Raw genomic sequence first — 17,399 nt, 5'->3', positions numbered from 1 at the left:
CTGCTTGGCAATTTCGACGTTCTATTTTCCTCTAGGCCTACTAGATGGCAGCAGAGTAAACAGAAACTCTATTGGGCGTCTATGGCTGAGATTTAATGAATTTTGACAGGTAACACCAAATGTGTCAGGTGGTGGTGGTTATTGTTTTAAGAGGAAGTACAACTAGGCAGCCATCCTCTATATAACACTAATCAGAAAGAAAAATGGAAGGGAACCGACACTTCGAAAAATGAAGATATCGGACAAAGAAAGGCAAGGGCCACGAAGGGCGTGAAAATGAAAGACTCCCTAGCCCTCGCAAACCTAATAAAGTCGGGGTCGGAAAAGAACAAGAGTTGACCAAGAGAGGTCGGATAGGACAGATGAAAGTGAGGAGCCCGGCACAAGTAAGTGGAAGCAATGCCAGGACACAGCTGAGGGCCCCGTGGTCGCCAACCCACGCTCCAAAGTTCAGAGCCCCTGGGGCCCAAATGTGTCACCAGAGATCATTTACATGCCAACATCATATGACATGGAGTGTCCAATGGACTTTTATCCACCCTTCAAAAATCCGACTACCTCTGCTGGGTTTGAACCCGCTATCTTGGGATCCGGATGCTGACACTGTACCACTGATCCACAGATCAGCTATTAGTGTTAAAGAGAAATTACGAGTTCAATTAAACAGAACTGTGCAGAAACTCCCGGATCCACAAATACAGAACCGCTCTATCCACATTCATAGTCTAGTGGGGTAAATCCACTATAACGGAGGTAGTCAGCTGAATGCTCTGCGTTAGAATGTCTCTTCTGGAAGTGCCATATCCTCAATGGATGTTCGTGATCCATCTGGTGCTATGTGAGATATGCCCTATTGATTACGCCATCTGGACAAGACAGCAGTAGAAGGGCCAGCTGGCAAACCCCAAACATGGCACACTTTTTCTGAGTTTTGGTTTGAGGAGGAGCCTTTGCTGGGTAGGCGCCAAAGACCTAGCCTACCCGCAATGTTCGCCACTGCTTCTAAGTGTTACCACTTATCGAATTTTGTAATATTATATTGATCCTAAGACGTGAACTTTACCAATGACATATGCTTACTGTCAAAGTACACTGACTTAGCAAGTGTCATGGGATAGTCACCTAATAGCGTGCGGGGCCTCCTCTGGCCCTGCGAACTGCAGTGAGACGGCGTGGAAGTGAGTCGACAAGTCCCTGGTAATCCTCTGGACGCAGCTGACACCAAATCGTTTTGCAGAGCGGCCGACAATGCTGGTCTGTTTGTGGGTGCAGGATCCATGGTACGGAGCCTGCGTTCCAGGACATCCCAGATATGCTCGATAGGGTTCATATCGGGGCTCCTAGGTGGCCAAGGCAGTCATTGAACCTCCGCTGCATGTTCCTGGAACCATTCCCGGGTGACGTGGGAGCGATGTGGCGGCGCGTTATCATCTTGAAACAACGCAGAACTATCTGGGCGCTGGAAGGCCAAAAATGGGTGGAGATGGTCTCCGAGCAGCTCAATATAGCGCGTATCATTCAAAGTCTCTTCCAGAACAACTAGGAGGCCCATTCCATACCAGAAAAATGCACCCCAGACCATAACAGAGACACCAGCGCCCTAAGCCACACCTTCGAGGCAGGCGGGATCCATCGCTTCATGTGGTCTGCGCCATACACGGTGCCTCCCATCGGCATAGTGCAGTTGAAATCGTGATTCGTCCGACCATATCACGTTAAGCCATTGTTCCAGTGTCCATCCCTGGTGACTAGCGACAAATGCGCGTTGTCGTGCCCTATGACGTTGGGTTAACAGTGGCACCCGTGTGCAGCGCCGGCTTCCATACCCCATAGAACCCATGTTCCTACGGATTGTCCACTGGAAGACGTGTCTAGCACAGCATGTGTTGAATTGAGCCGTGATTTGTTGCACAGTTGTCCGTCTGTCACTATTGACAATCCGTCTCAGACGTTGCCGGTCACGGTCATCGAGGGTGGCTGGACGGCCGGTCGTTCGTCTGTTGTGGACGGTGACACCCGCATTCAACCATTCACGATACACCCTGGACACGGTTGATCGTGTGAAGCCGAACTCCCGCACCACTTCCAAAATCGCACTTCCCATCCATCGGGCACCGACCACCATACCCCGTTCGAACGGTGTCAGCTCTCAACAACGTTCCATGGTACACATGTCACATGCACAGCCACTGCTCACAAGGTATCCTATACAACTGCCGCTGGCACAGGGGGCATGTGGTGCGCAGACAACACACCTGCACATCAGTGCTCCGCTATCCCATGACATTTGCTCAGTCAGTGTACTTCAAAATATAAAGGGGAGACTGTTGGAGTTAGAACAAAAAGCAGCAGCTGTCAGGCTTAAAATAAATGCTGCAAAGTCCAAAGAGACGAGAGTAAATGACACTGCAAGCTATCAGCTGATCATATCTGGCAAGGAAAGAGGGGAAGTTAGTTCTTCTACCGTCCGGGCTGAGTGACTCAGATGACTGAGATGCTGACCTTCCGACTGCAACTTGGCAAGTTTGATCCTGGCTTAGTCTGGTGGTATTTGAAGAGTATCAGTTGTTATAGTTCACAATACAGTCTAGTACCACAGTGTGATGTTTGTATAATCACAAATAAAATGGGTATTGATTAGGACAACGTTCTTTTTCATCCTACTGTAACTGATTTGTGGTGTATGCAGCGGCTCTCCGTGGAACATTCTTTGGCAGGTGATATTGGAAGCGTCTTTGACGGTGAAGTGACTGTGTTTATAGTGTTCATTTCAAGTGAGTGAAAAAATTAGGGCAATATTGCTGCACTATGACAGAAACTCATTGCATAATTGAAGACATTTAAAAAAAGTATTTTGGTTCTCGATCATTTAGTGAAAAGAGTGACATTATATCAGTGGGAAGACCACTACCGGTGATTCCAATAATATTTACGTCATTTTAATGTGAATCAAAATGAGAAATCTAATTGGCTAGCTGGAAGTTGTCATTTTAATAAATTATTTTTCTGGACATGCTTATTATTTTGTAATGAGCAAACTGTTTGGAACAATGAGGGTTATGGTAATTTAAATAATCTCAGTAATGCCATTGTCAAACACGAACGATCGCAAAGTCATTTACGTTCGTTTGTTCAGTTTACGTGCTTCGGACGTGTTCGCATTGATACCCAAATCGATCAACAATTGAAAGCTGATGTGGTGCATCACAATGAAAAGGTCAAGAAGAACAGAGAAATATTAAAGCGCCTAATCGATGCAACATGCTTCTTATCCATGCAAGAATTTCCATTCAGAGGACATGATGAGAGTGAAGGTTCATTCAACAAAGGTAATTATGTAGAACTTTTACATTTGTTGACTCTAAGAAGTTTTTTTGCTTCACGTCGCACCAACACAGATAGGTCTTATGGCGACGATAGGACTGGAAAGGGCTAGGAGTGGGAAGGAAGTGGCCGTGGCCTTAATTAAGGTACAGCCCCAGCATTTGCCTGGTGTGAAAATGGGAAACCACGGAAAACCATCTTCAGGGCTGCCGATAGTGGGGTTCGAATTTACTATCTCCCGAATACTGGATACTGGCCGCACTTAAGCGACTGCAGCTATCGAGCTCGGTAGAGAGAGAGAGAGAGAGAAAACATCTAGAGTCATCTTCAACTTTTAAAGGCACATCGAATAGGATTCAATGCCACTATCAGTAGCGTGCTGATGGAAACCATAAGGAATGAGATTTCCATGGCCCAGCATGTAGCCATTATTTTAGATAAAAATTCTGATATTAGCAACAAAACTGTTCACCACCCTCAGATATGTTCATCACCAGACAGCACAGGTTCAAGAAATGTTTTATTTCCATCGTTGACATGAGTGCAGATAGATCAGCTAATGGCTTACTTAATCATGTAATGGACATAGTGACTTCTTATGACATCACAGAAAAATTGGTTGCCCAGACATACGACGGTGCTGCAGTGGTGGCTGGTGAACTAAATGGACTAAAATACCCTAGAGCTCTCTTTGTTCATTGTTTCAGTCAGTTCTAAATCTAGTCTTACCTCAGTCAGCTATGAGTTAAGGAGTGCCATATCTTTTTCCAAACTCTCAATGGACTAAGTAGTTTCTTCTGTAAGTCTACAAATTGTACTCATGCTCTTACTGAATATTCCAACAAGAAAATTCCATGAAATACGCCAAGAAGATGGAATCTCTTTTCCAGAGTTGTAAATGTTATCAAAGAGAATCGTGAATTGCTGGCGGACTACTTTTAGAGTGTACTAGACAACTCATCGGACTGGAAAAATGAAACTGTAGCCCTTGCACGTGGATATTTGTCTTTCCTTTCAGAATTTGAGACCAAATTCCTTCTTTATGTTTTATCAAACATCTATTCGTATACTGACATTCTATATAACATTCTTCAGACAAAGCATTTGGACATACTGTAGTGTGCAGAAAAGGTGAACGAAAGAAAGTGTATTATTCAGAATGAAAGAGAGAAATTTGAAGCAGTGTGGAATGATGTTTGTGGTGGTGTCGAATACAAAGAAGTGTTACGAAAGAGAAAACGCCTGGACAGTGATATCGGGAAATATAGGAGAATATATATTTTGAAATAATAGACAAGGTTCGGAAACTTATCCCAAATGGAATTTCTTTCATTACTTGATCCAACCAAATTTTAAATGTACAAAGTAAATTTCCTAATCCTGCTGTAGATGCACTGAAAATGAAACACAATTCAATGTTTGATATTGTTCGACTCAAAAATGAACTGACAGTGTTATATTCCATGGGGGAGTTTTAATGGCAAATACCCTCACAAACTGGCAACACATTTGAAATTGAAACAACTCCACATGGTATTTGCTGATTTGCTGAATTATATAAATTGACATTACTTGCTTTGACCATACCAAGGACATCTGCATCAGCCAAAAGATCATTATCTGCACTTAAACGGATCAAATCATTCCAAAGGTCAACACAATGACAACAAAAATTGAGCAGCCTTGCACTGATGTCCTTTGAGAAGAAGTTGAGGGAAATCCAAAAATCGCCAACATTCCACAGCGATGTCATTGAGGCGTATTCCAAACAAGAACGCAGAATGGAGTTCTCCTTCAAGTAAAGAAGTAATTGTTTATTTTACTCATTTGCTATGAAAATCAGCATGGCCCTGGTTCGATGTCAGAAGTCATAAATTATGTTACATTACCTATATGTTCAAGATAATGTAAGGGACCGATGAAGTATTATGTAAATTTTTATGGATCAAACTTAGCTTATTCTGTTGGCAAGTGGGAAGAAAGAACAGAGCAATGCTTATTACTAGAGTCCGGATTTCCATGCAAATGCATGTTCCTAAATAAGCTGGTTACACTTCTGAAACTTTGTAAATATTCATTTTATGACTAACCAATTCCAAACAACCGTACTTTTTCCGTGCATGTTTGCATGTTTTGGCCTTTTTGGGAGAAAAGTCATGCATAATGCATATTTTGAAGATTTTGGATTTAGTAGCGAATAATTCGACGTTTATATTGTATTATATGACTTTTCTTCTGACTTTGACGCATATATTATGTTAATTTGCATGATAGTGCCTTTTTCTCAACATGGATTTGCAGAATTTGGGACCATACATCCACGTTATTTGTTTATTCTTGAGAGAGAAAGAAAATGTATTCTTGGTATATTACTTCACAACCAAAGTTAGATGCATGGAGGTGCTATAATCCAGTTAACCAAGCACGTTCTTTTCTGTTGCTTGAATAAACATCGACATAAGCCCTCCCCGTCGACCTCTCTAATCCTTAGAAATAAGGTGTCCCAGTAAAAACTAACTGTAAATTTGGGGTTATTGAATGTTATTTCTTTTTTCGTCTATGTTAGACGAAGATATCAAAACTTCAATCATACTTCTGTAACGCTGCGTTACTGAGATAGCAGCTTACAGACCTTGGTTTTTGCACTGAATCACGTTTTCTTTTCCTGCAATTATCTACCCCGAACTCCGAACTCTCACTGTTCACATGTCTGAGGCCAAAATAATTGAGAAAAGAAGGGAGTTGAATGCAGCATGCTTACACGCTTCAAATTGCAATTTAGTGTTGGACTGTGCTGTGAAGTGTGTTGGTGTCATGCCACCTGAAGATACCTCGTGTCTAAATGGATTGAGGTAAGCACTTTTTTAGTTAATTTTCGAAAAGAGATAACTTCAGATATACTTCGTCCTAAATGTCTTCATTTAAGTATGAACCTGTCACTTCTTGTGACGTAGAAAGATCATTTTCCGTGTTCAGCAATGTTCTGTCACATAAACGAATGAACTTAAATGAAGAAAATATGGAGAAATTAGTTGTTGTACAATGTTTCAAACAGAAGTGAAAATATAACAATGTGGAACTAAATTCTGATAGGGCATATTTCCCACTTGATTGTGCATGTTTAGTCATTTGATGTTGCATAAATGCATGCATATTTCGAGACTTGATAGTGCATGGAAATCCGGGCTCTACTTATTACAGACAGACAAAACTGAAAATTTCCAATTATTAAACGAAAAATGGAAAATTGCCCAACACTGATATCATTTTTGTTGTTTTAATTTATTTTTCAATGGTGTTTACTGTTATCCTTTTAATACCTATACAGTTCTACCTTAGAGTGGACTATGAATTAAAATATTGACACCAGTAGTTTGGCCAGTGATGTAACGTAAAAAAAATTGGACAAATCTTACATAAGCACAAAAGGTTCAGGGGACCAAATTCTTATTCTTGTTTACAGGACAAGGAGGAGGGGTGGGGGAGTTTATAAAATACTATAAATATGCTTAGGTAATACTTGAACGGTCGCAAAGTAGCATGGAAATATGAAGAGCCTACCCTGTTGCAGAAGTCACCGCATGCCACTTCAACCAACAGTCATTATCCAAACTATTTATAATGTGTATTCTTTTTGTTTTACATGAAAAAAGAATACAGTAACTTATCAATTTCTTTTAACTATATACATAAAGTATGATAAACAGTCTTCACTACTGACAATCATGTAAGCGTTCTTTTAGTTAAACCTAAGTTCATGGTCAAGATAAGACATGGGTCTTTAAAAATATCTGTTAGGAGGCCCTCTTAATCAAAGATGTTTCAAAAATGGAACATAACTCGGAGCAGCCGCCCTTGTGTCAAGGTTACTAAAACAAAATAAAGCACACTGCAAACTACATATGCACAAATGATTGATAAGGATAAGACCCCTGGCCACATGAAGTTCTAGGCTATCAGCTTAAGTTTAGAAGTTATGGATATCATCATAATTTCCCTTATCCAGTTTCTGTCGGCTTGAGGTGTCTTTCCCTCTCCTAACATTCTTCTTCCATTCCCAGGTACCATCTTCTTATGCTGGTCTTGATCAAGTCTATCCATTTTGCTCTGGATCTCCCTGAAAGACTCAGTCCATCATCTGTTTCAGTATCCTTCCCTCCTCTATTCTCTTTACATGCCTAAACCATCATAGACTATTCTTCTCAATTCCGTCAACTACTCTACTCCAACTTCTCACTGCCTTTACTATCGCACTTTCTAGGAATTTCATTTCACTGGCTTGAATTTTACCCTCCTCTCTTCTCGTCGCCGCCGAGGTCTCCGCTGCATGTCAATATGAGTATATAGCACATCTTTGAAGATTCCTTACATTTGACTATTGCACCCTTTTCCTACTCTCTAAATGCATTACTTTGCTTCCAAGCTTGTTGTACTTCCTTACTGTCTGTTCCCCACATCACAATATCATTCTCTCTCTTTGACCAAATGCTTTCTTTGACCCCTTTACAATTTGATCCATTAACATTATATAAATAGTCTTAACAACATGCTTCGCTGTCTTAGCCCCAAAACATTCCTAAACCATTCCATCCTCGCAACTTGCGTTCGGATAGAGCTAAAACATCTGCTATACATTGCTTTTAGAACCTGTAAGGATAACTTGAGTATAGGTCTCCTTGTCAAAATTTGATATAACATTAAGAAGTTATTGTAACTTGATATCCATATACCCAGTTTTTTAAGCTCATAATTATTAGTTAAGGGGATAAATAACTTACATACAACACAGTCCCTTATTCACTGATTACTACTTTCAATAAATGTAATGTTCCTCAAGTACTCACTATTAAACTTTGAGATGAACCATCCAGCAAAGACTTCAGCTCCATTAAGTCATGCTCTGCCTGAAAATAAATAAAACATCTCTATCAACAAGTACAACTGCGAAAGAATTAAAATACACATGCAAGTCCAGGAGTAGCTATATTGTCAAGACAACAAGAAAGCACGTTTATTAGACTTGAAGTTGGATTACTGCCAAGAACTCCAATTCGAATAGAAAATGCTCCTCATCTTGATGTCATTTTATGTAAAAAGCAAGCCTCACCTCACAGACTACACCACAGGTAATTTTATTAATCTTATGTGCCAAAAGCCTGTATTCATGTCGCTTCATACCTGACCCTGTATAGAAATGGGACACACGCAGTTTAAGTTCTGGAGAGACAAATTAAGTCGCATATAGAAAGGAACAGGTCAGTGTGGCGAGAGGACATGAAGACAAACATGAAAGGAAGAGGATATACACTGGCACAACAGTGTCAGTATGACGTAGGTCTGTCCTTTACTGTTATCGCAGCCTCCAACCCTCTAGAAAACTTTGCAAGATGTCGGCAGTTATTTTCTTTCATTCCTCCTGCAACACAACAAACAGTTCTGAAGCCTGTCTGGTCTGGCCATCAACTGGTGCTGTAACTCAACCCACAGATGCCCTATTGTGCTTAGATCAGGGCTTCAGGCTTGCCATTCAATTTCGACAAACCAAGTTATTGCTTTTGCTTTATGAACAACTGATTGTCATGCTGAAAATGAAAAGGGCCAGTTTGAAATAGTTCCCACAGGGTGGGCAGCATAGAATTGTCCAATATTACCTAGTAGGCTTCGGTGTTTATGGCTCAAGGAACTAAAACTAGTGGACCAATATAAAATGACTATAAAGAGGCCCCTACTGTAATGACTCTCCCTTCAAATTTCAGAGTGGTAACAACGCACTCAAGTAAGTCACAGTCATCCGGCATTCACCAGGTCCATACACATCCATCAGACTGCCACGTCAAGTTGGCCGTGTGGTTAGGAGCGCGCAGCTATGAACTTGCATCCAGGAGATAGTAGGTTCGAATCCCACTGTCAGCAGCCCTGGTTTTCTGTGGTTTCCCATTTTCACACCAGGCAAATGCTGGAGCTGTACCTTAATTAAGGCCGTGGCCGCTTCCTTCCCATTCCTAGGCCTTTCCTATCCCACCGTCGCCATAAGATCTATCTGTGTCGGTGCGACGTAAAGCAAAAAAAAAAAAAAAAAAAAAAAGACTGCCGATGCTCTTCCGCTGTTCCGGAGTCTACAAAGGCGACGTGTTTTGCCCAACTGCAACAGGCAGCATGCTGTATGTTTACTGACCCTTGGTTTGTGTGCCACAACTCGCCTATGGAATCCAAGTACAAATATCATCTGACAAATGACATGAGTACTGGCATCACTTCCATTAGCCAATCGAAAGTCTGCAGTCATAGTTTCTAACAAAGCTTGCCGGTCTGACTTCAACAGAAAGCTGAAGTCATCTGTTCCTACCTGTTAAATTGTTTCAGTGTCCCTGGTCAAGGAGGGGGTTTTTGTAAGTCACTAGAATTTTCATTTCAGCACTACATCACTCACTGTTGAATGTGATATCTGAAACTTGGGGAAATCTCATGGATGGAATGACCGAATCAGTGGGCACTGGTAACATTACGCTCCTTTCAGCCTCACCGAACTCTCGTACATGCATTACACCTGCTGTAGCTAGCACTCAAGGCCTTGTTGCATATAGGCTCACAAATTGTTTGACTGACATAAGGGATCAGTCTACGTTCGTCACAGAGGGTGTCTGGCCATTAAAACAACTAGTCCGTTCCTTTCCATTTCTTCTAAGATTACTTACTGGACTGTGAAAGTATGCACTAGTGTACCAACATTAATTCACATCATACACCAGTAAAAACAGCAAGCCATCTCACCTTAGCCCAGTCTCCATCCATAACATGTTGACGGAACTTTGCAGCAGCAGGATGATCGAGACGACAACCAGATTCCTGCATAAGTAGGTCAGCTGTCCGACTAGAATTTAAAGAAAAGATGACATTTAGTATATGAAAACAAGTAGAACGGATGTACTACATAACATTTATTGACATATATGATAAAAAATGAAACACACTTCAGCCTTTATAAAGCATTCAATGACAATTGAACAACTTTCATGTGCTACAGTTCTCAGTAAACCATTCTGAATGTGTTAATAAAACACCTTTTTTGTCAACTCATAAGAATGTCAATGTTTTATTACAAACTACTATACAGTAGATAGACTACCTGATGGCTACAACTGTTAAGACATCAATCTACATGGTCTGACACAGAGGTTGGCCAGTTCGAGACCCGTTGGTAGGGGCAAAAGATGTAATCAGATTGCTGGCCGGCAGGGGAGGAGAAATGGCGGTATAGAATTTCTAATCACTAGATTGTGTGCCAAAAGCCTAGATTCAACTCTGGACCTCTCCACAGTGTTCGTATGGAGTGACGGCACATGATGCTGTTGATGGAGATTCAACTCTCGGACGGAGATGATAAGCCTTGAACAGATCCCCTGGCATTATTTGGCAGGAGTATACTATGTGCCGAAACTGGGTTTCACTGTCCCCCTACCTCATTATCATAACCATCATCATCACATGCCGGCCCCGTGGTGTAGGGGTAGCGTGTCTGCCACTTACCCGGAGGCCCCGGGTTCGATTCCCGGCCAGGTCAGGGATTTTTACCTGGATCTGACGGCTGGTTCGAGGTCAATTCAGCCTACGTGTTTAGAATTGAGGAGCTATCTGATGGTGAGATAGCGGCCCTGGTCTAAAAAGCCAAGAATAGCGCTCAAAGATATCAGATTTCCATGAAAATGAGTATGATACAGCTTTATGGTTATGTGTGACTGTCACAGATTGCAAAAATTGTTCTGTTTGCCTTGCTCGTTATTCTCGCAAGAAAAATCCACTTGGAGTCACCCTGGTTTTGATGACCTAAATTCCTACAATGGTGGGAGAAGGGGGTGAACACTATTTTACAGATATTGAGAAAGCAAATCTATTTAGTAGGGAATTCAGAGATTCAGTAGAAGATTGTCAGGAGATGGAAACCGTAACAGAAGATAGAGAGGGAGAGACACATAGAGAAACAAGAAGCTTCTCGTTCACAAATGAAGATATTTTCAGAGAAATCCAACTGCTTTTTTTTTTTTTGCTAGGGGCTTTACGTCGCACCGACACAGATAGGTCTTATGGCGACGATGGGATAGGAAAGGCCTAGGAGTTGGAAGGAAGCGGCCGTAGCCTTAATTAAGGTACAGCCCCAGCATTTGCCTGGTGTGAAAATGGGAAACCACGGAAAACCATTTTCAGGGCTGCCGATAGTGGGATTCGAACCTACTATCTCCCGGATGCAAGCTCACAGCCGCGCGCCTCTACGCGCACGGCCAACTCACCCGGTCCCAACTGCTTCAGCAAGGGAAAGCAGCAGAAAGTGATCAAATTACTGGGGAGGTATTAAAGACAATGGGGTGGTACATAGTGCCTTATTTAAAATTTCTCTTTGACTATGTCATAAATAATAGTGTAATACCAAAGGAATGGAAGGAATCTATAATAATACCAATTTATTAAGGAAAGGGTGATAAAAGGAAACCAGAGAACTACAGACCAATCAGCCTGACCAGTATAGTTTGTAAAATACTGGAGAGTTTAATAGCAAAGTATATCAGAGGGATATGTGATGATAAAAATTGGTTCATGAGGAGCCAGTATGGATTTAGAAAGAAATTTTCTTGCGAGGCACAACTGGTGGGATTTCAGCAGGACATATCAGATCAATTGGATTCAGGAGGCCAGTTAGATTGCATAGCCATAGATCTTTCCAAAGCCTTTGATAGAGTGGAAAATGGAATATTATTAAAGAAATTGGAGGGAATAGGACTGGACGTAAGGGTTATACGTTGGATCAGAACATTTCTAAATTCAAGGGTTCAGAAAGTCAAAGTAGGAAATAATATATCACAGGAAGTTTGGAAGGGAATTGCACAGGGTAGTATAATCGGTCCATTACTTTTCTTAATATACGCAAATGATTTAGGGAACAATATAACATCGAAAATAAGATTTATGCAGATGACATAATTGTTTATAGGGTGATAAATAACACTGAGGATTGTTCAGAATTACAAAGGGACCTTGAGTGTATCCAAGAATGGGTTGAAGAAAATAATATGAAGGTTAATGGAGGCAAATCAACTGTTACAACATTTACAAACAGGAGCTTTAAAACTGAATTTGAATATACTTTGGATAAGGTAGTTATCCCTAAAGATGGCAAGTGCAAATACTTAGGTGTGAGATTTGAAAGTAATTTGCACTGGAAGGGTCATGTTGATGACATTGTTGGGAAAGCATACAGATCGTTACATGTCATAATGAGGCTACTTAAAGGATGCAACAAGGAATTAAAAAGAAAAAGTTACTTAAGTATGATTCGTCCATTATTGGAATATGCAAACAGTGTTTGGGATCCTCACCAAGAATACCTAATAAAAGAACTAGATGGTGTGCAGAGGAAAGCAGCAAGGTTTGTAACAGGGGATTTCAGGAGAAAGAGTAGTGTATCAGAAATGTTAAAGGAACTTGGGCGGGAAACTTTAAGTAAGAGAAGAGAGAGAACTAGACTTATAAGATTATACAGAGCCTATACAGGAGAAGAAGCATGGAGAGAAATCCGTGAGAGGCTTCAGTTGGAAAATAATTATATTGGCAGAACTGACCACGAGTACAAAATTAGAAGGAATTTTAGCAGAAGCGATTGGGGTAAATTTTCATTCATTGGGAAGGGCGTGAAGGAGTGGAACAGTTTACCACGGGGTAGTGTTTGATCCTTTTCCAAAATCTGTACAGATATTCAAGAAGAGAATAAACAGCAACAAAGAATATAAATTAAATGTTAGAGGGCATTCGACCAGTGCAGGATATTGTAAATAAAAAATGTGTGTGATTAAATCAATTCCATCCCCTGGTCTATGGAGCTTGGACAGCCCAAGTAGGGGACTGCCTGTAGGGGTGAAGTACAGTGGGGACTTTGAGGGCCTTGGGACCGCTATGGTAGCTGTGAAGGCCCTTCAGGAACTCTGAAAAGTGGTGGCAAAAGGGGCTCTGGTTAAGACGCAGCAGGTCGTTATGCTACTTAGGTTCCAAAATGGATAAAATATAAATATGAAATAAATACAATGTAAATTTTAATCTTATACCAGTTGTATAGTATTATTTGAAGTAATTTTACATACTGTATATGAGTTGACTATGTTTGTAAGTACAGGAGATATTGTAAGTAGAATTTTGTAAACAACATAAATTTATTAAGGATGATTTGTGTGTTTAATAGAAAAAATTATTAGCGTAAATTGTATAATATTGTATTCTAAAAAAATGTTCTTCGTCTCTTGTTAATTTGAAATTTAGTGCTTGACAATAATGTATTTTAGTGTACCATTTGCCACCGAGGTAGACGCCTCATTTGCAAATAAAGAGATTTTGATTTGATTTGAACTTACGCAAATCTCAGGAAAAGTTATGAAGTTGTACAAAATCGCATAAAGTGTCTAAAACAATTTACTCAATTCGGGAAAACATGGACTGAATTTGTGTTTGAGAGTAATTCCGGCTTTCCACAGAGAAATGCTACAATACCTACATCAGCATCAAAAAGGTTTTTTTTTTTTTTTTTTTTTGTATTTGTTTTACGTCGCACCAACACAGATAGGTCTTATGGCAACGATGAGACAGGAAAGGCCTAGCAATGGGAAGGAAGCGGCCGTGGCCTTAATTAAGGTTCAGTCCCAGCATTTGCCTTGTGTGAAAATGGGAAACCATGGAAAACCATCTTCAGTGCTGCTGACAGCATCAAAAAGTTTAGTCAACACTAATATTCTCTAAATTCAGTATATACTCCCCCACTAACCCTGGGAAAATAGAAGACAACAGCTTCAACGATTAAATTTTCATTTCTTGATATGTTTAAACTCCATTGAATTGAAACTGTATTCCGGATCCAAATGGTCACCCTCATTGGACGACGGATGATTTATTTCTTTAATAAATCTCTCTCTCTTCTTGAAACTGATATTTATTTGAGATTTTTGGATTTGTTGTTGCTGCTTGTTTAAAAGTTATCGGCTTTTTTTTTTTTTTGGATTTGCAAAATATTTCATGCTGCAGATACTTTTTTTAAGTTAAAAACTTCATAATGGTCCGTATTGAACTGAGAATAACAATGATAAAAACAAATTTAAGGTGTCCACCTTTTCAATACAAAACAGTTTTATGTTCTAGTTAAAACACAACACTTATTTTGGGACCGGTTTCGACACCGGACGAGTGTCATCATCAGCCAATCTTGCAAATAGGGTCAAAGAACATGTGATACAAAAAATTGTTACATACACATAGATAATAAAACCTTAATGCTATTGACCGAGAAAATAAGACAGAATGATGAAGTTAAAAACATGAGTCTACAGTTGCTGACAAGATGAGATCTTTAGAGTCTTATGCGATCTTAAACGAGGATGAAAACACGTACATTGTAAAAACTTTTTTGATCCACTTTTGTTTCTGGTAATTAAAATCTTGTAAGACTTGTTAATAGTGACAAGCCCAAAATACATGCAGGGTCTTGATTGTGAATAAAATCTTTAAAACTTGGACAGACGATCTAATGAGTCCATCTACAAAGAAATGTCCTAGATCATTTGAGAGTAATGCAGCTACACTTAATGAACTGAGTCTGATTGTACTGAGTTTGTGTTGTTCCCTGTTGCAAGAGGTGGAGAACAGTACAGGTAGAGGTCAATAGTCGGAAATGTGACCAATATTTCTCAGTCTATTGCAGATCCTGAAGCATAAAGAAAAGGAAAATGGGCTGATTAGAGGTGCAAGAAGCGTGTGGAAAGATCTGGAGGAAAAACGAAAAGAAAAAAAATGTGTAGTATGGAACTCACCGTGTGCAGCCTGTTGCAAGGCTTGAGCATGTGTAGGAACTGGGAACTAGAATGTATGTGGATCAAGAGCTTGGCGTGAATGGGGGTAAGCAGGAGAGCGGAAATGGTCCTGAGGAAGGGGGGTAATTGTGTAGAGGGGATCCGGAGAGCGATGTGATAGGGGTGTGTAACGTGAGAAAGTGTTAAGCATGATGTGAAATATCGAACTTTTATTTACAATTTTAATGTCTGCGAAAGTTGTAATAAGAAAACCAAAAGGTATTTTAGGTTTCTCAGATAAATCATTCAGATTTAGATTAGAGCTGAAGTAATGATCCAGGTGAATAAAACTTTTCGGTGACATCAAGTAAAGAGCCTTTACTTAATGTTTCCAGGATTTCTATATCCTGTTCTATACTGATAAAACTATGTTTTAAGTCGTATATGTGTTGACCCACCGCAGAAAATCTATTGTTTTATTGCATTGACGTGTTCCGCATACCCGATTTTGAAATTCCGTCCAGTTTGTCCCATGTAAGAACAATTACAGTTGTTGCACCTAAATCTATGTAGACTCCTGATCTTAGAAAAACGTTGGATTTATTTACTGAAGCAGGGTTATGTAATACCTCCATATTCCTGTTGATACAAAATGAAATTTTGGTGTTGTTTTTTTATAAATGTTCGCAATGCTATATACGTCTTTATTAAAAGACAAAGTTGAGTACATGTCAGGAGCGGGTTTCTCTTTTGGTAAAGTTGATTTGAAACGATATCTGAATTTATTAATTATTTGTTCAATAAAGGGTTTGTTGAAGCCATTGAATCTGGCGATAGAGCAGATAATGTTTAATTCTTTATTTAAATTGTCTTTGGACATAGGAATCTTAAAGGCATGGTCAACCATGCTGTTATAAGTAGCGCATTTATGTGTTTGTGTGTATAAAATCTTGTCTTATAGTAGTGGCAGTTCGAGTGGGTTTTCTACAGATCTTATATGATAGAGAAGAAGAAAGTCTGTTTGTTAAATCTAAGAAATTAATTGAATGACTGATTTTTGACTCGAGTGAATTTTATGTGGGGATCAATTTTGTTCAGATTTGTAAGTGTAGTAGGTGCATCAACACTATGGTCGTCCAAGATTATTATCGTGTCGTCCACATATCTAGCCCAAAAAATGTATATTTGTAAAAATATTGTTATTTTTAATAGCAGTATGCCCTAAAAAGTCTTCATCTTCAAGATTTCATCTTGTCAGCAACTGTAGACATATTTTTAACTTGATAATTCTGTCTTATTTTCTTGGTCAATAGCATTAAGGTTTTGCTATCTGTATGCATGTAACCTGCCTGCTGTCATTTCTTGATGGATGCAGTACTTTTGCATCCATCTCTTGGTACAGGCCAGAGTAAAGTGTAGCTTCTATTGAAGTCCCAGTCTCATCAATGGCTGTGACAATATGGAAGCTCCTGGGGTACGGGTGGTGCTGAGTAATAGCATTCAGAGTACAGAGTGTTATGAAACGTGTTGCTCACAGAGTCAGTCGTGCTACAATAACACTGCCTGGACCAGTGAGGAAAGCAATGGCAAACTACCTCACTCCTCATCTTGCCTAGTATGCCTCATTTTGGTACTGCCATTGGTTTTTGTGGTTTTACTATAACTGCATAGCCTTTGGTGGTGCTATTTGAGGATCCAACCAGCCTGTGGGCTGATGACCTAACAGACAGACATGTATATAACAATTTTTTGTATCACATGTTCTTTGACCCTATTTGCAAGATTGGCTGACGATGACACTTGCCCAGTGTCGAAACCGGTCCCAAAATAAAAGTGTTGTGTTTTAACTAGAACATAAAACTGTTTTGTATTGAAAAGGTGGACACCTTAAATTTGTTTTTATCATTGCTGCAAGTATTTGCCTGTTCTGATCTACACACTAAAATATGGTATGTAATGACTAATGATATTTAATTATTATGTAGGTATCTGGAGAGTGATATTTGTAATGTAATCCTCGGCCTGTATGCAAGGAATATCAGCCCAGATTCTGTTATGCCAAAGTATTTATAAACCTGAAAAAGACTGCTGTTGAAATCATTTATTGTTAGCTATAAAACAAACTACTTTCCCTCCTTTTTGAATGTCCGTTGGTTTCGACCGTTGTCAACCACTGACTTCTCTACAGAACTCCTCCAATTCTTGGAGGAAAGAGACTCACTGCAGAAAGGGGAGGGGGGAGTAGAACAAACAAAG

The 17,399-nt window shown here is 39.9% G+C and overlaps 1 protein-coding gene across 3 annotated transcripts in view; it reads right to left on the bottom strand.

Annotated features, from left to right (window-relative positions):
* LOC136881201 (WD repeat-containing protein 26) overlaps positions 1-17,399 on the bottom strand; it is a 158,063-nt gene that overhangs the window by 89,844 nt on the left and 50,820 nt on the right. For all 3 annotated transcript variants that reach the window (XM_067153909.2, XM_067153910.2, XM_067153911.2), the window contains exons 2-3: positions 10,096-10,195; positions 8,169-8,228 (exon numbers count right to left, since the gene is read on the bottom strand). In XM_067153909.2, the coding sequence (XP_067010010.2) occupies positions 8,169-8,228; positions 10,096-10,195 (160 nt within the window). The remainder of the gene's footprint in view (positions 1-8,168; positions 8,229-10,095; positions 10,196-17,399) is intronic.

Source organism: Anabrus simplex, chromosome 9, assembly GCF_040414725.1.
Source record: "Anabrus simplex isolate iqAnaSimp1 chromosome 9, ASM4041472v1, whole genome shotgun sequence".
NCBI lineage: Eukaryota > Metazoa > Arthropoda > Insecta > Orthoptera > Tettigoniidae > Anabrus > Anabrus simplex.
Note: the sequence above shows the minus strand (reverse complement) of the source record. Positions and strands in the feature narration are given on the sequence as shown.